The sequence below is a fragment of the Eublepharis macularius genome, chromosome 3, assembly GCF_028583425.1.
Source record: "Eublepharis macularius isolate TG4126 chromosome 3, MPM_Emac_v1.0, whole genome shotgun sequence".
Lineage (NCBI taxonomy): Eukaryota > Metazoa > Chordata > Lepidosauria > Squamata > Eublepharidae > Eublepharis > Eublepharis macularius.
Genome location: NC_072792.1, coordinates 163624932 through 163652479, shown reverse-complemented (window position 1 = coordinate 163652479; position 27548 = coordinate 163624932). Strand labels below are relative to the sequence as shown.

Genomic DNA, 27548 nt, shown 5'->3' with positions numbered 1-27548 from the left:
GGAAAGTTAAAACAGGCTGTAGAATTAATGTTAGACTAATTTGACTCAACAGGACATAACAGAATCACAATTTGATCTCAACAATAGAAGCTTCAGAGGGAATTAATTTGCCATTGAAAATAAGATACCAATATATACTACTTATAAAGGAGATAGGGCTGGCTAGCTGAAGTCCAGTGCATCCCAGCTGCTAAAATTTACATGAATTGTAGCAACGGGAAAAGGATTATTTATTTTCCAGCAACATTATGACTGAAGAATCACTGCAAGAAAATGTTACCTAATGTAAAATATAGTTTCAGATATCTGTAAAGGAAAAAGGGGGAGCAGCTAAATTGACACCACTCTTCTGTACCTCAGAAACCCAAGCATTTGTTTTATTTATTTTATTTACTTTAGTAGACAGTGGCTCAGCCTGCTAGACTCAGCCTGCTATCTGTTTTTAGTCACTGATTGCAAGTTTGTGTGTGTGTGTGTGTGTGTGAGAATGAAAGTGTACCGCTGAGCTTCTGAAGAACGCCCTTCATTCATCCGTGAATAAACTACAGTTAAGATCCTGACCTTACTACAAAAATCTGGGATTAGAATTAACATTTATTTAGATATCCCATTTTTCTCCCTATGTTCCTTCACTGCGGCCTCACTCATCTGAACAGGGTCTCCTTCAGGTGCCAGCCTGCACATGGGCAAAATGAACAGCAGCCTGTACAGGAAGTCGGGGAAGCCCCCCACTCTCCTGGTTTTCTGCAAATGATACAAAACTGAATTATTCAAAAAGGATTTTTACTCAGTCAGGAGGGCTGCATTGTAGGGATGGGGTCTCAGATGCTTCGCTAATGAATTAGGGACCACAGACTTCACCCCCTATGTTGCCTTTCAGATTATCTGTGCTTTAAATTTGTACTCCTACATACTACCTTTGCTTCATGTTGTCTAATGTCAGTCCTAAAATTGACTATGTTCTGTTTCAGTGTTTCTTCAACTGTGCATTGGAGCCTTGTTAATGCTGTGTTATTTACCCTATGATATTGTTTATGGAAATGTCCTTGTTACTGTATGGAAATGTCCTAGATACTGATTGTACCAATCTGACACTATGTAATCCACCTTGAGTTCCAGTGAGAAAGGCGGACTATAAATGTCATAAAATAAAAAAATAAAAATAAATAGTAAGGGTGCCAGATGTCCAGTTTTGAACCAGACAATCTGGTATTTGTGCTTGCTATCCAGGAAATACATTTAGAAAAGACCAGATATACAAACATCCAGTATCTTCAAATTTAGAGTTCCAAGAAACAGGCGTCTCCAAAGGGACAGAGTTGGGGAGGGGGAGCTCAGGCGTTAAAATCACCTCTAGATTAGACTGCTGCAACTCACTCTACGCAGGGCTTCCCCTGGGCCTGATTTGGAGGCTACAGCTGGTCCAAAATGCAGCTGCACGAGTAATTGCAAGGGTCCCAATTAGGGAACATATAACACCTATACTACGCCAGCTGGGAAAAAGTAGACAGCTTCACTCTTTCTCTCTATAAACTAGAGCTAGTTGTGAAAAAGAAGCGAAGAAGTGGGGGCACAGTCCAAGCAAATGCTGGGAACAGACATGATGAAGGATTTAAATTCCCACAGTGCCCCATAACTGCCAGCCCAACCTTGGTGACATTCCTGGCTGACCAGGCTTAGGATGAGGGGTGTCACTGTTCTAAAACCAGTGAAGTAGTTCCCAAAATCACTCCAGAGGGCATTTTCGTCCCATGGAACTAGTTTTCTTTTTACCATTCCTCTCCTTGCCTCCCTCCCTCCCTTGGCAATCATCATCATCATTATCATCATCATCATCATCATCATCATCATCATCATCATCATCATCATCATCATCAACTTTTCCCCACTGCCCTGACTCCAGAGGTGATGAAGGTGGGATGGAGGCAGGGGTCATTGTGGCTTATGTGTCCTAATAGTGTAAACATTCATTTATACCTCAGTTTTCTCCTAAATGGGCACCCAAATTGGCTTATGACATTCTCCTTTAATCCATTTTATCCTCACAACAACCTTGTGAGGTCAGTTAAAATCAGTGAGTCGGAGTTTGGTGGGAATAAAGGAGGTGTGAGAGGCATGCTTGATTTTTGCCCAGGGTCCCAGAATCACTGAGCTGCTTCTGTCTGGTAGGGGATTTGGCTGCTTGCATTGGCGTGGCTTGAAGCACACACAGCAGCAGTCACACTTCATGGCCTGCCTCTTTCTTTGCATCCTGCTCAGCAGACTGCCTTGCCAAGCCATGTAGTCCTCACTGTTGCCCTAAATTGGGGGGTCTCCTTGCAAGTTGGAGGAGATGCAGCAAGAGGGGGTGACTAGCTGGTTCTCCTCCAATGTATACCAGGATCGTTCCCTTAGAGAACTCTCTAATAAACAGGTGGATGTTCAACAGGAATGTTTTAATTAAAGAAGCAATAAAGGCAAACACACAGGAAATCATACACAGCCTACATACAGAGCTAACTAGGAATTCAGTGGGGAAATGGGAAAGCAGTTTCAGGGAGGGATATAGTTTCTAGCCTTAAAGAGGAAGGTTCCATGGAAGCAGCAGCGAAGATGATCAGCACTTCACAGAGAGAAGTGAAGCGGGGAGGGCTCAGGCGTATCTGGGGGAGAATCCATGGCTTCAGAACACCCACACACCCCTATGGCTGAGGGTAGGCCAATTAGACTGTGAAACATACCCTGGGGCAGGATTGCTTCTTCTGTCCCCCAAACAATAGCTTAATGGCTGTCTCCGGAAGCGAGACGATTGGAAAGGTAGGATTGTGCATATCTGAGGTAAATATAGGTAAAATATAGGTAAAAATAGTGATTGATGACCCGCAATATTTGGATGGGAAGGGCTTATCATGTCCCTGAATAGCCCAGATTGGGAAGAAGGATGAGGGGAGATTTGGAAGGGTGTAGATGATAAAGTAGGAGCTTCTGAAAGACTTCTTTTGCCTTAAATCTTTGCACATCTCCTGAGTGTTGGGATGATAGTCAATAACTCATATTCCAGTCTTTTTCCATCTCCAACCAGGCAGCATGTCAGGTGCTTGAAGCACATAGGGGGAAAGGCTTATGATATATCTACATTCATAAACTGTTCTTTCCATGTGAGTGAGGGTATGACTGCTAACTCCACATGGTTGATAAATTTTTATCAAGTATATCCAGTATTTTTGTGGAACCCACCTCGCAAGAAGAGAGAAGGCCAAAGGGATAAAGACAGGATTACCATTTACCAGTCTCAGTGGGCAATCTCCCACCTTCTGTAATTGATAGGAGAGATTATATTAATGGTGATACTCTAGGGGTCTCTCCCAATCTTTGTTGTAAGGAGTGATGTTGAAGTAGAACGAGAATTTTGGATTCAGTTGGGAATGAACTGAACTGGAGAAACTCTTTCAAGACTGGACATAATATGGCCATGCTTTTCAACGGTCTTTGTACCACATGTTTGATGGAAAACAGTATCGAGTCCAAATTTAATGTGTATATAGGGCCCTTTCCTGTTATGTGAATTCACAGGAATTTTGCAACCTGACAAAATGCAGAAGTAACATGGCCAACCTGTTCACTGGAAAACAGACTTTGCTTAATAATCTGAGAGGTTCACAAATTAGTTCCTGTTCAGGTCTGATTTTGGCTGTGCTCCCAAGTTATGTACTTTCCCAGTCAGAAAGATTTTACTTTTTACCCACATGAATAAATAAATAGTATCCAACGAGCCTTGTAGTCTAGCATTATGTTTGCCTACCTAAAGACGCTAGATATTTTGTTTTTTTTACTGGTTTTTCCCATTGATTCTTTGAAGGGTCAGTGATATTTTCACCTTAACTCACAATAAAAAAAAACTCTAACTCCTTCAAAAGTTCAGCCTAACCAAGCAAGAGAATATCCACCCATATGTTAATAGATGCTGCCTGAAAGGCAAAGGAGTTTGACCAAATATGCCCCAGAGCTGCGTATAACCACTGAAACTGTGCTAGAGTCTTCATGTTTCAGTGGAAGGTAGAATAGAAGGTAGAAATTTCCACTGGAGTAGTGGCCTGAAAGCTTGTTGGGGGGCATTGAAGAGCCTCTCTAGGATAGGATATTGGTGGGGGGACACTGAAACAAACACTTTTGAATAATTCTGAAGAGATGCAAGATGAGGCGATAGCACCTGGCGCAACTGTAGTGCATTCAGCTTATCCCCTCCCCCCTTTTTTTACCATTGCGAGGGAGTAAATTTTAGTGCAGGAAAAAGGATGTGTTTAGCTGCCTATTTCTTTTCCTTTGCTCAAGTTTTATAAGCCCATTCTTCACTTGTACGCTATTTCTTTTTGTAACCAATGACAGCTTATACAACAGAAGATAATCTTTTTCTTGGCCAACATTTACTGAGATACATAGAAAAGGCCTATTTAACTCTGACAATCTTTTAAGAGTGAGGTTTCTAAGGATCCCTACTTCCAGTTTGGGTATGTGGCAGGATAAATATTTTTTTAATTCGAAAAAGAGTCTGTTTCAAACCACTAAACAGATGTTGTTGGCAGTGGAGAGCTATCCTAGCAGTTCAAGGGGTGGTGAAATATAGCTGGAGAGCAGGAATCCTCCTTGGGGGTTATCACTCAGCTCGAAACCAAATCCAGTTCCAAATCCCCAGTGGTAAAAATGAGTGCCCCCAACTTTTAAACAAGGGGTCAACTGGAGAGTCTTTTTCTTGTTTGAACTCTATGATATATAAGCTTGTAGAAAGAAATAAATGAAGGACATCCAAATATATAATTATAAATCACCTTATTATTCAGCACCATACAGATAAACCAGTTAGTAGTATGGTTGTAATCATTTACGTATGTGTGAGAGGGGGTGGATTCAAATGTCTTCTATGATTAAAATGTATCAATAATTACAGATGTTTTAGGGCTAAGGAACGGGGACTGATGACTGCCACTGTTCAAGAAGATGTTCAGTGTTCGATACGCAGGGAAAGGGGTCATTCTTGGCTATGTCATTCTGGGACGTTAAACTAAATGCTGGTCTAATTTAGATCAATAAGTTTATGGGTTGTGAGTCACATTCATATTGCTTTGGGTCACTGAGTAAATACAAACTCCCTAAAAGAATAGTGAGAAGGGTAAAGAATGTGAGACAGGTAAATGCAACAAACTGTCAGATCTTATTGTAAAGATTTCATCTTCCTTGTTTTCTTTTCTTCTCTAATCTACCATTTGCGTGTACCAATGGTGGGGGACACATAAGCGCATCACTCTGTAAGCAGGGATATTTCTGTAATGCACTGATCACTCTTCACGAAGTAATGCACTGATGCAAGACCATTGACACTGCTGGAACTTGCATTGGTGAAATAGCTCAGGATGGGAGCTAAGATACATAAATGCCCACAAGGTAAATTAATAATTGTTATTAAATACCAGAATGGACTTTGATGGACAAGTAGTTGATGAACAGGTAGTTACCTCCTACATTTATCAGATGATGCACCAAATCAACAGAACTGTTTTCCCCAGTATATATTTTTATTTTGAAAAACAGAATAATTGTATGAGGGGATAAAGAAAGAAAAAAGGTATAACATAGTTATATAAATCAGAGAGAGGTACGTATAACAGAATATATAAAACACAGAGTAGTTCTCCCCACCGCCCCCTTCATTAAATTTTTAAAACACTTTCTATGAAATACAATGATACTTATATTAAGATACATTTATATTCAACATTTTAAATTACAAATTTGATAATGACTCTACTGATAATTGTTCTTAGTTATTCTTATCTTAATCTTCAGCTACATGATCAAAAAAGCTTTCAATTTTTCCTGAAATTCTAGGATTGGCCTATTATGTATATAAGATGTTAATTTTGTTATGAATGCATATTTGTATAACTTATTCATCCATTCTGTCAAATTGGGACAGCATTTTGCCTTCCATTTTGCTGCATATGCTCTTGCCACTGCCACCATATATTTAAATAGTTTGCTATATATTTTTATAATATTACCCGATAAGATATTTAATACCATATTTTTAGGGTTGGACACAAAGCAAAACTTCAGTATATTTTGCATTTCTTTGTGTATTTCTATTAGAGATTAGCATGAACTGGGAAAATTGCAGTTCATTGCAGTTCGTAATTTGTCATGTTTTTGCAAACCATGAACAAGCATGAAATTGCCCGGTTTGTGAACTAGTTCATTTGGTTTGTGAATATGTTATTTCTGGGGCAGCAGGAGGTCTGCAGAAAGCCCATCCCCTCCATTACCTAGGAAAATGATTGATTGGCGCCAGGCTTTCTGCAGTGATGAACCAAAAATGAACCAAATGAACTGGCTTAAAAATCATTGTCCATCACGTTTCCTTAGAAATGCCCTCCAATGAGCAGTGTTTGCAAACCAAAAAATGGCCTGGTTCATATTTCAGTTCGTGCCCACCTCTAATTTCTATCCAATATTTCTTTGCTTTGTTGCATGCCCATCACATGTAATAGAAAGTTGCATCCATATTTTGAAATTTCCAGCACCTTCTGCTGTAGTCCTTATAAGCTTTTGCAATGTCCTTAGAAATAATATACCATCTGAAGAACATGAAGAAGTAATATGCCATCTGAAGAACATTTTATACTAATTCTCCCTTAATATTTGACATTCTGTAAATTTGATTTCTTTAGTCCATAAGTTTCCCCAACTGGTTCATACATATATTTTCTCCAAAGGTTTGCATCCATTTTATTATACAATTTTTTACTTGTTCTGATTCTGTGGCATGTTGCAGTAAAGTCTCAACATGGACTTTAATTATGGGAAAAGTTGGTAATTGCACCCTGTGGTTCCCGTGTAACAAGTTCCTTCCAACCTGTGACAGAGAACAACTGTACTTCCTAGAGGCCCCTCCTCTTGTACACATCCAACAGGCTTTCTCTACTATGGAGACTGATTGATTGTCCAGTGTTGCTTTCAGCAGTTGGATATGAATACACTGGTTGAATATGCTGGTGGGTGAATATATAAAGAAGAATCCAAAAAGATGGAGTCCAGTAGCACCTAGAAGACTAACAAAATTTGATAGGATATGAGGTTTTATGAGTCACAACTAACTTTTTCAAATGCTCCATGCATCTGATGAAGAGAGCTGTGGTTCTGTGTGCTTATGCTACAATAAAGTTGGTTAGCCTTAAAGGTGTTACTGGACTCTTTACTGTTTTGTAGCTACAGACTAACATGGCTAACTCCTCTGGATCGTCTTCAGATACCGACAGAAAGATGTGCGTGTGTGTGTGTGTGTGTAGATCCAATAAATAATGAAAGGAAAACTTTCACAGAATTGATGTCTCCTGTTTCTTACCTCCAACACACTCACAAAAGGTGCTCCTGAGGGCAGGGGATTTTAGCAAGTAATTAGCAATATAGGGTTTTTTAAGGGGAAATGAACTGAATTCACCCCCTTCTCTTGTATGAGCCCTTCTTTAAATGGAACAAATGCTCATGAAAGAATGTGGGTATAGCCATTTCTGCCAGTTATCTGTTCTTGCTGCAACTCTTTGGCTCTCAGAGAGCTGCATCTATTCCACCTGCACCTCTTGGAGGATGGCAGGATAAAAATTACTAGGGCTACCTGTTGTGGGGGAAAGTTTCACAACAATAACTGTATTGTCCACTAGGTGGCAGCCTAGCATCTAGGAAACATTGAGCATTGACTAAGTTGCAGAATAAAGTTTATTGCTATGTCGAAAAGAGACTACAATGAAGAAATCAGAAGAAGACTGAGACTTGGAAGAGCAGCTGTGACTGAGCTAGAAAAGATCCTTAAAGATAAAGATGTCTCTCTGGGGACCAAGATCAAGATAATCCAAACTATGGTATTCCCCATTACTATGTATGGTGATGAAGAAAGCTGACAAGAAGAAAATTGATTCATTTGAAATGTGGTGCTGGAGGAGAGTTTTGGGATACCATGGACAGCCAAAAAGACAAATAAGTGGGTACTAGATCAAATCAAGCCTGAACTTTCCTTAGAAGCTAAAATGATGAAACTGAGAGCCAAACTACAAGTGACGTCTTACACAGGTTGGACACTAGTCAGCTTCCCTCAAGTTTTGATGGGAAATGTAGGCATCCTGGTCTTGCAGCTGTAATGGAGAGCCAAGCTGTAAAACCAGGGCACCTACATTTCCCATCAAAACTTGAGGGAAGCTGACAAGTGTCCAACCTGTGTAAGGCGTCACTTGTAGTTTGGCTCTGAGGCTGCCGTACTTTGGTCACTTCATGAGAAGACAAGATTCCCTGGAAAAGTCAATAATGCTAAGAAAAATGGAAGGCAATAGGAAAAGAGGAAGACCTAAAATGAGAGGGCTGGACTCAATAAAAGAAGCCACACCCTCCAATTTGCAGGATCTGAGCAACTCTGTTAATGATAGGGCGTTTTGGAGGTCTTTCGTTCATAGGGTCGGCATAGGTTGAAGGCTTGATGGCATATAACACACATGCTGGAAAAGTATCTGAAAAGTATCTTATCAGATTTTATTCTAGCCTCTAAATTGCCACAAGAATCATATTTTTTGATGTAACAGAATAACACGGTTGCCCCTTTGGAGTTTGTTGAAGCCAGTTGAAGATACTGTCCTCTATAGTGTCAGGTATGTAGCTGTGTATATAGGAGGCCAAGATATGATTCTTGTCTGCCTGCAGACCAATTGTTTTAGTCACTGTGATTAGACTTAATCCACAAGTTTGACAGTTAAATAGGTGCAATGCTATGCAGACTTTCTCCCATCTAATCCCATTGGAATACAGGATCTTAGTACAGTTGCTGCGGGAGGGAAGACACCGTAGTATAGCCTGATCTCATCAGATCTTGGAAACTAAGCAGGGTCAGTCATTGGATGGGGGACCACCAAGGAAGACCCTGCAGAGGAAGGCAATGGCAAACCACCTCTGCTTCTCTTGTCCCTTGAAAGCCCCTTACTTGGGTTGTTGTAAATTGGTTGCAACTTAATTACATGTACATACTATGCAGGGTAGCCAAAAGGCCTGGGGAAAATGTCCTGTTCCTTTAATAGAGGCTAAATACATGGAACAGGGCAGCTGAAGCTTTTCATGGTATGAAAAACAGCCCACTGAGCCTCTGTTAAAGGGACAGGGCACCCCCCCCCCATGCACTTAGCAACCCTAGGGCTTAAAGGGAAATAACTCTGTATAGTGTCACACTGTTAGAATCAGAAAGCAAAGCGATACTCTAGAAATACTTAAAAGGGGAAAAATCATTTCTCTTTCCCCCTTTCTCCTCCTTAAGGAAGGTTATAGCAGTTTATCTTGGGAGCATAGCTGTTTTTTTCCTTTTGAAAAGCAGATTGATAGCAGAGACAGTTGGCTGTGCTGTACCACAGATTATAAAGAGGTGGCATAATTTCCACCTAGTTATTTCCCCCTAGTTATTATCTCTTCTGTGTTGACCTCTCTCCTGAAGGTTATGTCATACACAAGCACTATTCTGCTTTTTGTTCCCCATAGGAGGAAAGCAATGCAGCCAGGATATCTGGTTGCCTATCTGGCATTAAAGGCTAGATTGAACAATACTACTATTGCAGAGGTGTATTGCACAGGTGTGCTGGCAGTAAAGGAGAAAAGATGAGTCAGATATCTGCATACTCTCGAAATATTAAAGTTTGGTGCAGTCTTGATTTTTTTTCCTTTTTAAAAAGGTGTTGGTACTCTATTGTTGGTCTGATTTCCAATTCCTCCCTCAGGACTTAGGAGAGCCCCCCCTCCCCACAACGTGCCACTCAATACTGGTGAATACTGCCACCAAAATTTTTTTAAAAAGCCCTGTGTAGACTCATAATTAGAGTTTCCAGCTTCCAGCAATTTACTATTGATCTCCAGATGATAGAGATCAGTTTTTATAGAGAAAATGGCTGGTTTGGAGGGTGGACTCTATAGGATTATACTTCATGTGGTCTCTCCCCTCCCAAATCCTGCCCTTCCCAGGCTCCAACCCCAAATATCCAGGAATTTCCCAGCCCTGAGCTGGCAACCCTAAACGGGTGTTAAGAACATAAGAGGTGTCCTGCTGGCTCAGACCAATGAACCATCTTGTCCACTAGCTTTTTTTCAAACAGTGATCAACCCGTTGCCCTGTAGAGCCAATATGTAGGGCATAGTCAATGTTGTGTTCTAGTGCTAGTTATTGGTAGTTTAGTATCTCTGGGGCTTTGTGTTTGAAACTTATAATGTTGATTGTGCCTTTCTGCTTGTAAAGTTTTGGTGGACTTTGTTCAAAATAACATGTGATGAACCTATCATTAAGCTCCCCAAACAAGCAGTTAAAATGTACGGAAGTAAATCTTCCTGAATGTTCAAGTTAGTGCTTGACATGATATTTGAAATTTCCACTGATTTTGGAAATGTTCAAATAGTTCCAGAAACCTAAAGGCGGAATGGGAGCCAGACACCTGAATTTTAGGTTGCTAAGGCAATCCAAAACAAAGTTTGAAGTCTTGGGAGAGGGATTAAGAAGGAATTTGGGTTGTAGACTTGTCTCCAGGTTTCATGCCCAAACTTGTCACATGGCTTTTACTGTGCTTGGGGTCGCCAGTATTTCAGAGTTAGTGGTAGGAATGGACAGTATGATAGACAGTGGAAAAGACAGAATTTAGAGAAGTGATGTGGAGTTGCAGTCAAAATTCAGCAACTCTCAAATCCAAGCAGACTCTCACATTTTAGCCCACATCTCAAATTCATTTCAGCCAGAATCTGGTATCTTATCCTAATCTCATTTTTACTATAGTGGCTTTCTTGTGTCCCTAAATGTTCCAAAGTCAAATCAGAACTTGAGATGGGCATGAACTGGGAAGAAAACAAACTGTGCGATTCATGGTTTGTCACATTTCATGAACCACGAACTTTCACAAACCTGCCCTGGTTTGTGAACTGGTTCATTTGGTTCCTGAAAATGTCACATCCAGGTAAGCAAATCGTCACTTCCGGGTCAGCAGGAATTCCATCCCCTGTTGCCTAGGAAACTGATTGATTGGCGCCAAGCTGTCTGCAGTGATGAACCAAAAATTGAACAGAAAGAACCAGCCTAAAGTTTGTGGCAATGGGCTCTGACGAACTGCTGGTTCGCAAACCATGAACTGGCCCAGTTCGTCATGAACTTTGGTTCGTATTTCAGTTCATGCCTATCTCTAATCAGAACTAGAGGTTTCTGAGGTGACTAACAGTGTGTGAAAATGAGGTTGCTTTTCAATAAACAGCTGAGTATTGATGGATAGAGATGATATCATGGCCTTCCTCCATCCCAGCACTGCTTCCAGAATTGGAAGGTTGGCCTTAGAAATGAGAGTATGTCTATCTCATTTATTATCCCCTGTATGGAACCTGCTCTGGTGACAATATTCACCAGAGGGGCTTGGATCATCTTCAGCTTTCCTTCTTGAAATCAAATTGAACTGCTGCCCAAGATGTCTTGGCTTTCCCATTAGTAACACCCACCTCGAGTTTCAGCTAACCTGCTGACAGTCTGCCCTTCCCTCTCTCACTCTGTATACTGGAATGTCCAGAGAACTGAAGTTACCTCAGCAGTTGCTTCTCTCTGAGGTATCTGCAGCTGCCACCTCATCACGTAAAACATTTGTGATCACCCCTGTGTTGCTCATTTGTATCACAAAACTGGCAGCATGATGGACAGTTTAATTTTGGGAGACATGGAAGTATTCTTTATGTGACAATTTCCCTGTCCCATACAAAGCAGGTACAGTACAAAAACCTGACAATCAAGAAACATACCTGTTGCCAAATATTTACATCCTAAATCACTTGTAGGCCTAGCAGTTTCCTGGTACATTTGCAGTGCCATCCTAAGCAGAGTTACCTTATTCTAAGTTCATTGATGTCATTGAGCTTAGGAGGGTGTAACTCTGCTTCGGACAACGCTGTTGGTATATGAATATTGGCATCTTCACACCAGTGTTTTCAAGTGATTGACTGGGAATGGAAAGGTTATTGGAATTTAATAATATATGATAAACATGAGGGCCCAAGATGGCTCAGACTTTAAATCTTTGGAAAACATTATCCTATGTTGTCTGATCGTAATTCCACCCAGTCTCCTTGAAACTCTGCAGGGCAGCCAGAGAAAGTTACAATTTGGCATACCTGAGCAGGTTCAATTTTTGTTCTGCAAACAATTATCTCCTATCATACACTGGCCAGATCTCCAGGTGGGGGTGAGGGAGGCATGGTGCCACAATGTAACTCCTGGCTAAGAAACTGGAAGTGACATCGCCACAACACTCTAGGAATGTCCCTGATCTTTGTGGTTTTTACCACAGAGTTTCATAGAACCTCTAGAGCATTGTGTGATGGCAATAGCATCTCTTCTGTTTATGCAGCTGGAAGTAGCATCATGGTGTTCCGCAATGCTGATCTTGCATGTTTCCACTCCCTCAATCCTCTCACAGTTGCCAGCCAAGGCCTCTCAACCCTATATGTATGGTAAACTACCTTTTAAAAAGAAAGCAGTTTTCTCACAGGGGCAGGAAAAGCCATTCCCACAGTGGCAGCAGCAGCTAGTGGGATGAGGTTAGGGTTTCCAGCCAAGTTTGGCAACTAGCTGGACATGGGTGGGTGGGTGGTTGTGATATCTGCAACATCAGCGATGTCACCAATATCCCTGCATTGCTTCTGGGTACAAAACCACAGAATTTCTGATGATTGCTAGAGCTACGCTTTGTCACTTCAGAGTTGTACCTGGAAATGGTGTAGTGATGTTGGTGACACTGGTGTGTCTTTTCTTTCTTGCCACTGCTCGTCCCCACTTCACAGCTGAACCATTGTGGTCAAAGCTGAGGCTGATTCGCAGTCCAGCCACTTAAACACTATGCTACAGCAGCTCCTCTATTACCCGCTGCAAGAGCACCTCCCCACAGTCAGTCTGGCCTGTAGCAGGAGAGAGAAGGCCTAGAATTTGGCTGAGGGAACAGCTAATTTTTTTTTTGCAAGTATGTGATGGCCTGCCCAGGCAGAAATGATAAATTAGAATTTCTCTTTTAGGGTTTATCAAGTTGTTAGTTGTTCAGTGGTTAAGATAGTGTCTAAAAGGGTCTGTCTGGCTTGTAGCAAGAGAGAAAAAGCCGAGAGCTTGATGGAGGAAACTGCTGATGTCTTTGCAGGCTCAAGTGAAATGAGCAGCTTCAAGCACAAGAGCAACAAGAAGAGTACGCAGAGTAAGAAGAGGCCACACGTCTGGTATAGCAGGAGGCCTCCCACTGCCTTCTCCCAGCTCCTGCCACTGCTTGAGTGAGCGGCAGGAGGAAAATGAGAAGTGAAAAGTCAGGTTGATTAATGGCAGGAAAAAGTCAGATCATTTTATCATAGAGTTTTGGGGAATTCCTAGATGGTTGTGACATTGTTCAATAATTCCCTTCCCTGTACCCAGCCCCCCAAAGCTCTTGAGGTTGAAGAGGAACACCTGGCAACATATGTCTTTAAATTCATGTTGTGGATTTTCTCTTTTCTTTGATCCAGAGGGGTTAGCTGTGTTAGTTTGCAGTAGCAAAATAGCAAAGAGTCCAGTAGCACGTTTAAGACTAACCAACTTTATTGTTGCATAAACTTTCGTGAGCCACAGCTCTCTTTGTCAGATGCATCAGATGATGAAGTGACTTTTTCGGCTTATATTTTACATTTTCAAACTTTATTTACACTATTTTGCTTTGTAAAAAGATATATTTGAATGAATACAAGTAATAATTAATCATGCTTTGTAAATAATTAGCCTGGAGATGCAACTAAATTGCTTTATTCTTGATCATTTGTGAAAGTCTGATGTTTCTTCTAAACAGCACAATGTGGTTACTCAGTTGTCCCTCCTTCCTGTGGAAGAGAAATATGGACAAAGAGAATTGCAGAAAACATAAGAACATACCCACTAAGATAATCTTAGTATTTGAGTTATCTAATCACAAGAAGCTGACTTATACAGAAGCTGACGGTTGGTCTATCAAGGTCAGCAGGTGGTAGGCTTCCCAGTTGGTGGGCAATCTCCTGGGGATTTGCTCTGTTGCCTGCTGGTTGCTGGAAATTGGTGGGAGGTAGCAAGCCCCCCCAGAGATTGCCCACCACTGGCAGGCAACTCAGGAAAGTGCTCACTGGGTGCACTCCTGGTGACATCATCACTTTCTGATGTCGTCAGTCGCAGCTGCAGGTGTGCTTTTGTGCTTTGCTGAGGCTAATTTTGGCCCCAAACAGTCCAGAACTAGCCCCATGTGTAGCATGGGATCATGGCCATGGCTGGCATGATGATGTCACTTCCCGGAAGTGACATCATCATGTAAAGTGATGTCATCATGCAAAAGCCAGGACTCACATGTGCTTTGTGCATGCACAAAAGTAAACACACAGAAGGCACAAGGTAAGTGCCAGGTCCCCTTCCAACCAGGAGGGTATAGGGAACTGGCAACACTAGCAGGTGGCCTTATGTATTATTTATTTATTTATTAATGTTATTTATAGTCCGCCTTTCTCACTGAGACTCAAGGCGGATTACATAGCGTGAGATTAGTACAGTCATTATCAGGAACATTTCCATACAGGATCAGAAACATTTATATACAGTGTTAAGGACATTTCCAAAACAATGTCATAGGATTTTACAAAGACGTAACATTAGTAAGGATCCAATACAGAGTTGAAGAATTGCTGAAACAGACATCATCAATTCTAGGACTGACATTAGATAAACATGAAGTGCAGGTAGTATAAGAGTACATATTTGAGCAACAGATAATATGCAAGGCAATGTACTGATGAAGCCTGTGGTCCCTAACTCATTTGTAAAGCATTTGAGACCCCTCTCTATAATACTTCCCTCCGACCTGAGTAAAAAGCCTTTTTGAATAATTTGGTTTTCATCGTTTGCGGAAAGCCAGGAGAGTGGGGGCTCCTGACCTCCTCAGGCAGACTGTTCCATAGGGTGGGGGCCACCACAGAGAAAGCCCGTGTGCGGGCTGCTGTTGATTTCGCCCATGTGTAGGCTGGCACCTGCAAGAGACCCTGTTCAAATCAGCGAAGCTGCCGAGGAGGGACATAAAGAGTGAGACGATCTTGTAGGTATGCTGGGCCAAGGCCATGAAGAGCTTTGTATGTAACAATACTTTGAACTGAGCATAGTAACAGACAGGTAGCAAATGGAGTGACTGTGGGATGGGAGTGATGTTCATGCTCCTGTAAGCCACTTCTTTCATCCGCAGCTCCACAGATGTATTGTGAGGATAAGAATAACACTGACCTTGTTTACTACTCTGAGTGGGGCACTAATCTGCCAAGAAGAGCAGTATATTAATGCAGTTGTTTATTACTATTATTATTTTAATAATAATAATAGCAGCAGCAGCAGCAAGGACAGGGCAGCCTATTCAGTCTGGCAGTGGCTATTTAGACTGGCAGAGTTCCAAGTGGTGGCCTTTCACATCACCTGACCCCTTGAATTGGAGATGTCAGAGATTGAACCTGGGACCTTCTGCATGCAGCACAGATGCATTACCACCGAGCCACATCCCAATCCCAGTAGAGTCAAGTAAACGCCCAAATGTATGCTTTCTAATGGAACTGCACAGGTTTTTCTGTCTTAATCGGCTGCTGCTTTGTTATTCCTATGGGAATTCCTATGTTCGTACATACAGCTTTAAATGGATCTTGACTTTTAAATATTGTTTTATATACAGTAATGTACTTAACAGTTTTAAAAATCTTTGAAGCCATGTTTAGCCGGCCAAACCTGTTGAAAGGAAATCCAGTACACAAATTACAAGCCTCGTCCATTAATGGTTAAGTCAGAAATCCTACCTTTAAAATCAAATTTGTAGTATTTCCATGAAATGCAGATATTCCTGGATTCAGTTTAGATTGAATTGGAAAACGTTTCCCACAACCTTCCTATTCATTATAAATCTGTTGTTATTCATGTGATGTATGTTCCACATTCAGCCTCTAGAGAGTTGTGGTTATTTCTGTCTGTGTTATCTCAGAACCATCCCTTTGGGGTTGTGGTGAGATTAGGGTTGCCAGCTCCAGGTTGGGAAATTCCTGGAGATTTTGGGAATGGAACTTGAAGATACGTGGTTTAGGGAGGGAGAGACCTCAGCTGGCTATAATGCCATACAGTCCACCCTCCAAAGCAGCCATTTTCTCCAGGGGAGCTAATCTTTGTTACCTGGAGATCAGCTGAAATTTCGTGAGATCTCCAGCCACCATCTGGAGATTGGCAGGTCCCCTTACCATCCCAGTGGGAGGGGGGACCCAACACTCACCTTGTCTTCACTCCTTGTGTGCAAGAGATACGGGATGTGATGTCCTCGCGCAGGTGAAGGAGTGCATGGGCACTTTGCAGTGGACCAATTTGGGCCTAATTTGGGGCCCAAATCAGCCTGCTGTAAAGCACCGGAGATCTCTCCGGGAAGTGACATTGTCGTGACACCCCAGGAACACACCCGGGATGCCCGCTCCCTCACCTTTCCTCCCTGCTGGCTATGTGAGTGGTGGTGGGGGGCAGAGAGTGGGAGCAGGGGATCCCATGACCCCACCAGGGAACCTCTGATCCCTAACCATAGAGTAAAATCATAGAGTTTCCAGTGATCTGTATTTTTACAATAGAGTAAAACTGTCGAGTTTCCAGCGATTCCCAAAGCGATTCCCATTGTTTCTAAATTTTTCCTGAAAGTGACTTCACCATGCTTTAGACTCTAGTGAGTTTTTAAATTTCCTCTCTTGCTGACATTTGAAGCAGTGGGCAATTCGAGTGGGGAACCCCCAACCCTGATTGCAGCTAGGTTGCCCTAACCTTGAATAATTCATAAATAGCAAAGTTGTTTTATTCTGGATGGAAATTTTCCTGAAATGTCAGTGTTTCCCTGACACATCTGTAGAAACAGAATGAGCCAACTCCTTGTCCTGCCATTCTTCTCTGCTTATGTAGATGTTAAACTGTTGTAGATGAGATCCTTTCTCCTGTTGAGTAGTTTTTGCTTTCCTTAATATTGGAGTGTTTTTAAAGGCGCAGAGCTCTAAACAGGTGCCTTAATGAGCTCCCATAAATTAATCTGAATTATAGACCCCCTCGTCTCATTTATTAAATGAAAAATAATGTTTACAATGAAATTACCGTATAATTTCTGAATTCCTTGCCTATCATCAGCAGGAAGACGGTAGGTGTTTGGGTTCACATAAGTGTAAGTAGGATACATCAAAGCACCTCGGGCCTTTGAATGACCCAGTCCCAAGGAATGACCAAATTCGTGTGCAGCAACAAGGAAAAGATTGATTTCTGCAACACAAGAAAAAAAAGAACTGGAACCTTGATAGTTCCCTGCCTTGATGAAATCTGTTGGATTTAAATTGCAATTCTGAATAGAATACACATTGTTAGGATATTCTTTCCATGTTACCCCCAGGAATGCATGATGGAATTCATGTTCACCCCACCTCGTTTATCCTCACTGCATTCCTGTAAAATAGGTCAGGCTGAGAGCGACTGACTGGCCCCAAGTTATGTAGTGAGCTTGGCTGATGTAGGGATTTGTCAGTTTATGATTTAAAAAATTGACTTCTAAAAGTTCAATAGCCAGTGGGGCAATGAATGACAGTTAGCATGGACAGTTGCGAGAGAGAAGGCGTTGAGAGACCTGGGAAACCTGCAGCAGCCAACAGAGAAGAAATTGCAAATTAAAAGTTCACAGGGTGCAAAACATCCAGGTTTAGTTTATTGTAGACAAGACTAGGGCCGATTCCACACTACCTTAGCTCCCGCTTTTCTTGTGCAATGATTGCTCCATCTGTTATTGCGCATTCTTCGCTTGTTTGTCCACATCACCCTTTGAATAGTGCTTCTCCTGCGCAATCCGTTGATCACATCCCCTTTCAAAGAGACGGGTAAAGGGGCGGGAAAAACCCAAACGGCTCCGCAGTTTTTTTTTTTTTAAAAAAAGGACAAATTGACGCTATATCGACGAGTAAGCATCCTGGTTCAATGGTACAACGACACCATTAAGATAATATATTTTAAAAAATCACCCGAGACACTTACGATGAGCGCTCGGAACATCACAGCCTGCATGCTGGTTGAAATCATCCGGGAATGGGTGAGCAGTCACGATCACCTACAGCAGCATCCCACAGCAGAGCTTCATTTTGTCTTTGGAAAATTGAAATCTGTGCCTAACTTGTCGGCACAGTCCGTGTCGGGGCGTAACATGAGCCATGATTTCAGTATCATGTGGATGGCCCCCCCCCCATATAAAAATTGAATTAACATATGAAATTGTTCCTCTGATATTTGAGGTCTGCCCGCTTTTTTAAAATGAGATTAATATGATGAGATGTCGCCATATCGACACGGTACTCTTATTTTTTTAAAAAAGGGGTGGGGACAAAGGCGGAGAATTACTCCTTAATTGGGAGGCGGGTCAAGAGAGGCTCGGAATTCAACGGAGGGCAGTTATTCATCAAAAGATAACCCGCGGCGAAAGTGCAATGGGCTGTGGCGATGCCATGGCGAATTAATGACGGCTTTGGAGACGATGCATGTGAACAGATGAAGGAATGGCGCTGCAGAAGTGAAAAACTGCCGCAAGAACAACGGTAGTGTGGATTCGGCCTAGGTGATCGCCATTTCCAATATTCCTTTGTTATGTTGCTGGCTTGTTATCTCAAAATGCTCTTTTATGTTGGCTATCATTCCTATGCCTGTTCATCCCCTATGCTATTTTATATGATAGATTATAGCTTTTAGCTGAGTTGAGAATTTAAACATTGTTCTTACAAATGGCACAGTCCTAGGTGCTGTGACACCTTTCTAAGCACATCGACTAGAAGGGTGATACTTTGTTCATAGAGTTGCCAACAGAACTGGAGAAAAATGTCCTTTCCCCTTTTTAAAAGGTATAAAATATGGAAATAGCTGCTGAGTCTCTTCATGACATGAAGGTAAATATCATCCAGTCAATAACGTTCCATTAAGCCTCTGTTAAAGGCACAGGACTTTACTTTTTCTCCAGGCCTTTGGCAACGTACATAATTTAACCATGTGTAGCTGGAGGGACACATTGGATAATGATGTTCAGTGCTTCCAATAGTGGCAGCGTATTGAATGATACAGTAGCAGGTGTTTTGAGCATTGCATACAAGTAGGTTGGGCACCTCAAAGAAAACTGATGCCCATCTAGGAAAACATTTGCAAGTCCTAAGGGACAAACTATGAGAGACATTGGAGAGCTACGTTTACATCTCCCTTCTTTTTAAACTGTAAATGATAGCAATTTGGGAAAGGTTTGACTGGATCAGACTAGTGTTGGGGTGTGTGTGTGTGTATGTGTTAGACACTTTTAGGGTTCATCATAATAGAGAAAATATTCTGGCTTAGGGAGCCCTGTGGCGCAGAGTGGTAAGCTGCAGTACTGCAGCCCAAGCTCTGTTAATGACCTGAGTTCGATCCTGGCGGAAGCTGGGTTCAGGTAGCCGGCTCACAGTTGACTCAGCCTTCCAAGGTCGGTAAAATGAGTACCCGGTTTCCTGGGGGTAAAGTGTAGATGACTGGGGAAGGCAATGGCAAACCACCCCAGAACAAAAGTCTGCCAAGAAAACATCGTGATGCGACATCCCCTCATGGGTCAGTAATGAGTGACTCAGTGCTTGCACAGGCGACTACCTTTATCTATCTACTGGCTTAGTACTGAAAAAGTCATGAAGGCTGGGATAGGCTGAAATTACAAAGAGATGAGGAAGATGATCACAGATCTACAACTTGGGCTTCAGAACAGCAGGCCTGCCGGCTATTGCAATCCACAAAGGTAGATCTCACCTCCAGATGCCGGGCCTGCCATAATTTGGAAACAGTGGTGGTAGACCTGGCCTCCAGAGAACAGATTGACCCACTGTTGAACACAGCAGTGGGAGACTTGGCCTCTGGAGAATGCTGCATTTGGTTCTGAGAACCTTATCACCTAGTCTGATTTTTATAAAGGCTTGTTTTCTGCTTTTAGAACATGACTAGCATGATAGCTTGCAACCCATGTGAGGATTACAGGCGGTTGCCAAAATTTTGTGAATGACAAAAAGGGCTGAACCAGCAAGGGAACCAGCAAAAATCAATAGTTACTCAAATCATGTAATCTTAGTATGTAAACGTTCTGAATTTTATAATTTTTGAATTTATACATTCAGAACATTTACATACTAAGATTACATGATTTGAGTAACTATTGATTTTTGCTGGTTCCCTTGCTGGTTCAGCCCTTTTTGTCTTTCGTGATTGTTGGGGAACACCTCTTTTGGGTTGCTAAAATTTTATGAATAGCTATAAGAATTTGTGATTCTTAGCTCTTGAGAAATAGTGGAAAGAGGTGCTTTACTCTACAGGCATGATTCTGCTTGCTGTGCTTGCTTATTGTGGGAAATGTCAGAGTTATTTTTGAGTTCTTCTAAGAAAAGTATATTTAATTGTAGCTCATCCCCTAGGAAAGAATCTGACTGCATGCACTGCTTTCTGTACAACTACATTACAACTATTTGGAAACAAGTTATTGTACTGTACCTGATGAAGATTCATGTTTGAAATGAGGTGTTACTGGCTACCTGTAGTGAACTTTGATTGTGTGTATCTTGATTCATGGACTCTGATTGCGTGTATCTTGCTTCATCATCTTCTTTGTGGTTGATACATTGTTTATTAAACACAGCTTTTCACAGCAGCAGATATTACTTAATACCAGGGCTTTTTTTCTGGGAAAAGAGGTGGTGGAACTCAGTGGGTTGCCCTCGGAGAAAATGGACACATGGCTGGTGGCCCCGCCCCCTGATCTCCAGACAGAGGGGAGTTTCGATTGCCCTCTGTGCCGCTGAGTGGTGCGTAGGGCAATCGAAACTCCCCTCTGTCTGGAGATCAGGGGGCGGGGCCACCAGCCATGTGACCATTTTCAAGAGGTTCCGGAACTCTGTTCCACCACATTCCTGCTGAAAAAAAGCCCTGCTTAATACAAATTCAGCTCCTTCGTAATATTTTGGTGTTTAGAACATGACTAGCATGATAGCTTTGTGGCTTCCATTTCCATGTAATACAGTAAATAATAAACTGAATTAAGACTTGGCAGGATTGTAAATCAGGTTTCAGAGAGGTGATTCAGTACTTTTAATTTCTATAGGACAGCTTTACCTTTGTTGTAGTCGGACCACTGTTCATCCTCATCAAAGTGGGCATCTCCCCCAATGCCTGATCCAGGGGCAAAAGCATGAGCCAGGACTCCACCTTTTCCATCAAAAGGATATCTGTCACCATGGGCTGAATTGAAAAGGAAAAATCAAGATATTCATCAATGCAAGGGAGACACATCCATCGAAGTATTACGTCCAACAACTTGGTACCATTTGTTTGTATGGCATACACAGGGCTGCAGCTCTTGAATTATGTTTCTCTAATGGACTTTTAAAAAGTCTAGCTATTTCCACAATAATTTTTGAGGAATTATAGATGGCTAAAGAACAGCCTGTTGAACTGAAGTTTACAGAATGTATGTGTATGTATGTTTGTACATATGTAGGTATGTATTTACTTTGTTTATACCTCTCCTCTCCAGTGAGGACTCAAAGCAGTTTACATGCCATTAGATACTTTGATAAAATAAAACAATAACCTACATTAGGGTCTTCAACGTTTTTGAATTTTTGAAATTCTGACATAGGGTGGTGGGTGCAACCACAAAATGGCTGCCTCTCGAGGTGGAGTAGGTATCCCAGGTCCCCCAGTGGGGGCGGGGGATTCCCTGCTGCCACCCTCCAACCCCTGCAACCACTCACCTGGCCAATGGGGTGGAGTGAAGGTAAGGGAACAGGACTCCCGGTCGTGCTCCATGGGCAGTACAATGATGTCACTTCGCAGGAGTGATGTCATCATGCTGCCCTGAGAGAGCTCCCATGTTTCGCAGTGGGCCAATTTGGACCACAAATGGGCTGAATTAGGCCCAAATCAGCCCACTGCAACGTGCACACATGCTCCTGTGCCTGCGTGATGACATAACTTCCGGGAAATGATGTCATACAGAGGAGCAAAGACAAGGTGACTACCGGCCTACCTTTCCTGCTGGGAGAGGAAGGAGACCTGGCAACTCTAAGATAAAGCCAAACATAAAATATCAGGGAGTGAAGATATGCATAGACCTAACAAACTCTTCAACATTTCAGGCAGAAGCTTGGATGCCTTTTAAAATCAGCATATTGTTTCAAAAATTTTCTTTTCTACACTCAACTTACCTTCAGTCATGCAGTGAAGAACTTTTTGCAGTAGGGACAGCAGCTGCCAAAGTAATTTATTAAGAAAAATCTGCATAGCCAATTGTATCTCCAGTGGCCAATCAGGAGCCCTGCTAGGCAAAAGCCTCATCAGACTCCACCCATTTTCTAAAAAACACTAGGTGGGTCCCAGGAAAGGTGTCAGTGGGTGCCATGGTGCCCACAGGCACCTCATTGGAGATCCCTGGCCTACGTTAACACTTTGCCATGCTTCTTGAGCAGCTAAATATGGATGCAAATAGTTACCTCTTACTAGCAATTGAAGATACATTTCTAATTGTTCATTTGAATTTTTTCCCTACAGGATCCGAAAGATTCCATCTTACCTTCCCATATGTTGATTGTATGAGGCCATGCCATGGACATGTTTTCGCACAGATTGGGGAAAACCCACTACATGTTTTACAAAGAAGTCTCCTTTTCCCCTCTCACTGTGGCCCCTGTTTCATATTTTATGGAATTAGCATGGTTACCACTTCCCCATGGGTTCTTCCTATATCCCTCTAGAAATATAGCTGGAAGTACAATGTAGCTGGGGCATGACATGGTTGCTTGCCATCTGGATGTTGCTGGGATGGGAGGATTGGTGTGGTAACACACTGTGCCTGAAGTGAGGTGGCGGGGGGGAAGGGAGAGTAAATATAAGTGAGCCAAGTGAAATTCAGCCTGACTGCCATTGACTGGGGCCAATTGTCATTTGTCATTCAGGCACAGGGAGAATTTGGCCAGATGTAGAATCTGTTGCTGTGCTTGGGTCTTCAGATGTACTAGTGGAATCTACAGTAAGATTTACAAATGTGTGTGCCGTCAAGCTGCAGCCAACTTACGGTGACCTCAGTAAGGGGCTTTCAAGGCTAGAGATGAATAGAAGTGGTTTGCCGTTACCTGCTCTGATTGGCCCTGTACTGTTGCAATTCATAGTGCTGGTTGGACACACGAAAACAAGTGGGTGGGCTTTGCCTGGCAATCAAGGCCTTTACAGTCAACTGAGGCTTCTGGGTATACTCAACAGCCATTTCCAACTGACTGTATCAAAGAGAGAGGTGAGACTGAGAGGCCTGCTCCACTGGCCTACCTGAGACTGATGAACACTTTTCTTTCTAGTTATATTGAACTGTGAACTGCTTTGGGTGAATTAACTGAAAGGTGGTACATAAATAAACACAAATTAAAAACATAAGTGGCTGTGTTTAGTTAGTTGTGAAACACCATTCACCTGCAGGTCCCCATAAAGATTTTCCAAAAAGAATGGTAAGATTCTTAAAATAACATGAGTAGTTTTTAAAAAAATAACTGGGAATATTTTAGTAGCATAATTAATTTGTAAAACAATTTTCATGTTTGCTGAAGCAGGCAATAAACCAAATAAGTGAATCCATAGAGCCTTACCACGAGATCCAAAACGGATTTCGATATCAGCTGGTCTTGTTATTTTTGTGAATTTCAAGGGAGTTACATCACTCCAGACCGTGAATGCCTTTGCTATGGCTGAATCCACTTTGGTTCTTGGCAGGTCAGGGGTGTAGTTATTAATCCTGTGGGATAAAAATTAGAATTTAATAATAGTAATAATGTTATATAGGAAATATGTAGGAAATAGCATAGTTCCTTTGGTATTTATTAAAAGGCTGAAACTCAACTGACCTGTAAGTTAATGATTTCTTGTTCCATTTTGGCATTCCTGGAAACAAGGTATATTTTGCGTCAGGCACTCCACACCTAGGTTGGTGCATAACCTCTAAAGTCCGTGCATCTGCTTTTCCTGTTACAGTCAAGTGGAAGAACTCCTGCATTTCTTTGATTCGTTCTTCCAGGGTCTTGACTTCTTCAAGGTAAGCCTGGATGATTGACAAGAAAAAAATTATTTCTAATATGCATATTGCATCTTGTTAACAATTCATAGCTGAATATAGAAACAGGGTTCATTTCCACACTCCAGTTATATGTTATCATACTCAATCGTATAAGGCAAACTTTGCCAGCTACAGGATATGAAACGGTGAATTATGCACTGGAATCATAGAATCATAGAATTAGAAGAGGTTTTACAGACCATCTAGTCCAACCCCCTGCCCAATGCAGGAACTGCCTAAAGCATCCCTGAAAAGTGCTTGTCCAGCCGTTCCTTGAAGCCTGCCAATGAAGGGGAACACGCCACATTCCTAGGCAGCTGATTTCCACTGCAGAATTACTTTTAATGTGAAGAAGTTTTTCCTAATGTCCAGTTGGTACCTTCCCTTCTGTAGTTTAAACACACTGTTTCAAGTCCTATCCTCTGTTGTCAACAGGAACAGCTCCTTTCCCTCCTCTAAGTGACTGCTTTTTAAATATTTAAAGAGAGCAATCATGTCTCCCCTCAGCCTTCTCTTCTCCAAACTGAACATTCCCAGGTCCCTCAGTCTTTCCTTGTCGGGCTTGGTCTCCAGGCCCCTGATTGTCCTGGTTGCTCTCCTCTGTACCCGTTCCAGTTTGTCCACATCTTTTTCCTGGTTGCTCTCCTCTGTACCCGTTCCAGTTTGTCCACATCTTTTTTGAAGGAATGCCTCGAGAAGTGCACACAATACTTCAGCCTGACCAACATGATATATAGTGAGACAATGATATCCTATGATGTGATACCTTTGCTGATAGGGTGTTTTCCAGCTTGCTCTAATGCAGGTTTATAAACCTTACTTCGATAGTATATGGCCTATAGGCTGTTAAACTGAATTAACTAACTAAATTAACTAAACCTTACTTCATTCAGTTGTGCTTAATCCCAAATAAATATATGCAGCTGTAGAATGAGAAAATCTCCCTTGCTTTTAATCAAAGGCCCTTGCAACTTACCAAGGAGGAAACAGGAGATAATAAAATACAAAGCTGAAATGTATAGATCCTTCCTGAGACATAACCATTACACTATTTAAACAGTAGAGCCCAAATTTCCTAAATTTTGGAAGATTTAAAAATCATATCAGGTGAACAACAAATAACCCAGTTCTGCACATGTTTTCTTAAATATGCTAACTGAATTTTATCAGTTTTGTTCCAACACATAGAACTATGTACAGTATACATAGAACTTTTACTGTAGTAAGGGCAAAAAAAAGTTAGGCCATAAGATGAACTAATGTGGAAACAGATAAGGGAAAAGGCTGCCAATTGTGTGTGTGACTTCTTCATATCCTGCTGGTCAACCATGCTTTTAGGGACTGGAAAGAAGCAAATCTCCCTTGTAAAGGTAACAATGGCATCACATGGTGCTTTGCTTGTTAAGAAAATTAGGGGAAAAAAACTTGTGTAAGGCAAGGTAATCTTCCTTCTCCAGGTCTGTAGACTTTAGGAGTTAGAAAGGAAGTGATTAGAAGCTGAAGAGGAAGATGTTCGTAAACAGGCTGAAGGTAGGTTGTTTCTACCAGAATATTTTCAGAAGCTCTTCGCCAAAACTGTAGATACTTCATTTCAACATGCCTGCCTCTCAGGAGTTTCTTTCAGCGGCTTTCTTGGTTTACTCTGCCATTCCTTTTCCTGCATCTTTTGAAGCCTTGTTCAAGAAAAAATGGAATCCGCTGTATCCATAACTGTTCCTCAGCATCTCCAGTTAAAGGCATCGGGTTGTAGGTGGTGTGAAAGGCCTTGCCATGAGATGTTATAGAGAAGCTGCCAGTCCCGGTAAACAGTACCGATCTTAAAGGACTATTTGTCTGTTTCAGCAGGGCTCATTTTGAGGGGGAACGCGCAGGAACACAGTTCCGGTAGTTCTCCAACAAGGTCACATGCCAGATGGCCCCGCCCACCTGATTTTTGGCCATTTTGGGGCCCGTTTCAGCCTGGATTGGGCCCAAAACAGCCAGGATTGGTCCCCAAACGGCCAGGATCGGACCTCTGACAGGTGGTGGATCACTCTTCCGCTCAGCAGTGGCCCAATGCTGACCATTTTGTGCCCCTTTTCAGCCATTTTCAGCCCCTTTTTGCCATTTTGGGCCCAATTTTGGCCCTGAATGGCCAGGATTGGGTCCAAAACAGCCAGGATAGGTGATGTCAGGGGGTGTGGCATATGCAAATCAGTTATGCTAATGACATCTTTCCAGTGGTGGCCAGGGGGCATGGCATATGCCAATGAGTTATGCTAATGAGTTCCTGCAGCTCTTTTTCTACAAAATGACCCCTGTGTCTCAGTATAAGGCATCTTCATATATTAGTGCATATTTCTCCAGCACCATTGCCCTCCTACGCCCTATGGCAGCTTTTAGCAAGTTAATTTTTGTGTTTGGGGATCCTCATTAAGAACTCTGTAAGACTATTGTTATCCTCATGTATGATGGACTGATACACAGAAATACCTAAGACTACCAAGTAAATTCACAGCTGCAACCACATTTGAACTGGACATTGTTCAATTTATAGCTCATACTCTTAACTAACTATTGCAGATCTCTTGCTAGCCCGATACTTTTAATGTTTGATATATACCCAAACTGCACTCTCTGTATCCATTCTGGGGTTTTGTATGGGCCAAGCTACACATGACGAATGACACTTGAACGGCAAGTGGATTGAGTGGAGGGCAAGTGAACAGGGAGGAATACACTTGCCATTCAAGTGTCATTCGTCATGTGTAGCTTGGCCCTATGACTGTATTTTCAACAATAATAACAGACAAGAACCCGTACACTGAATGCTGCCTAAAGATCCCCCTCAAAGAAGCACAATAATAAGAACGTTTCTTGAAATGTGTAACATCAAGAAATTCTGTCCAGTTATTTGGCATTGCAGTTTGATGGTTACATACCTTCATAAATTCCAGATCTCTGTTGCTTGTTGCTCTGGGTTCAACTAGTACCGGGAAGGCCAGGCTGCAAGGCAGCAAAATTACAAGGTAGGGCAACATATGCCTCATTGTTGGTGCTGTCACTATCTACTAAAAGAAGAAAGGATTTGGCTTCCCCATTTCTTGCAATCAAAGAGGACGGGCTTATATAGGCCTTAATCAGTGGCATGTTGTGAAAGTCCACTGGTGACTCAGTTTATGGCTTTTGTTTGCCTTTTTGTAGATGTTTAGGAGGAAACATAAAATATTATATTTGCTTTTGTTGTTGACATTTCTACTGATACAGTAAAGTCCGAGTCTACTTCTTTCTCACCCCTCACCCCCAATTCTTTTTTAATCTGCTCGCTTCATTTACTCAGACAGCATG

At 42.0% G+C, this 27548-nt stretch overlaps 1 protein-coding gene across 1 annotated transcript; it reads right to left on the bottom strand.

The window, feature by feature from the left end:
- Window positions 1-15794: 15794 nt before the first annotated feature.
- LOC129326307 (collagenase 3-like) lies at window positions 15795-27250 on the bottom strand. The gene is made up of 6 exons (XM_054974459.1): window positions 27143-27250; window positions 24013-24206; window positions 23758-23903; window positions 21236-21361; window positions 17192-17353; window positions 15795-15808 (listed from the first exon to the last, which is right to left on the bottom strand). Exons 1-6 carry the CDS (start codon window positions 27248-27250, stop codon window positions 15795-15797), a joined length of 750 nt encoding a protein of 249 aa, XP_054830434.1.
- Window positions 27251-27548: the final 298 nt, after the last annotated feature.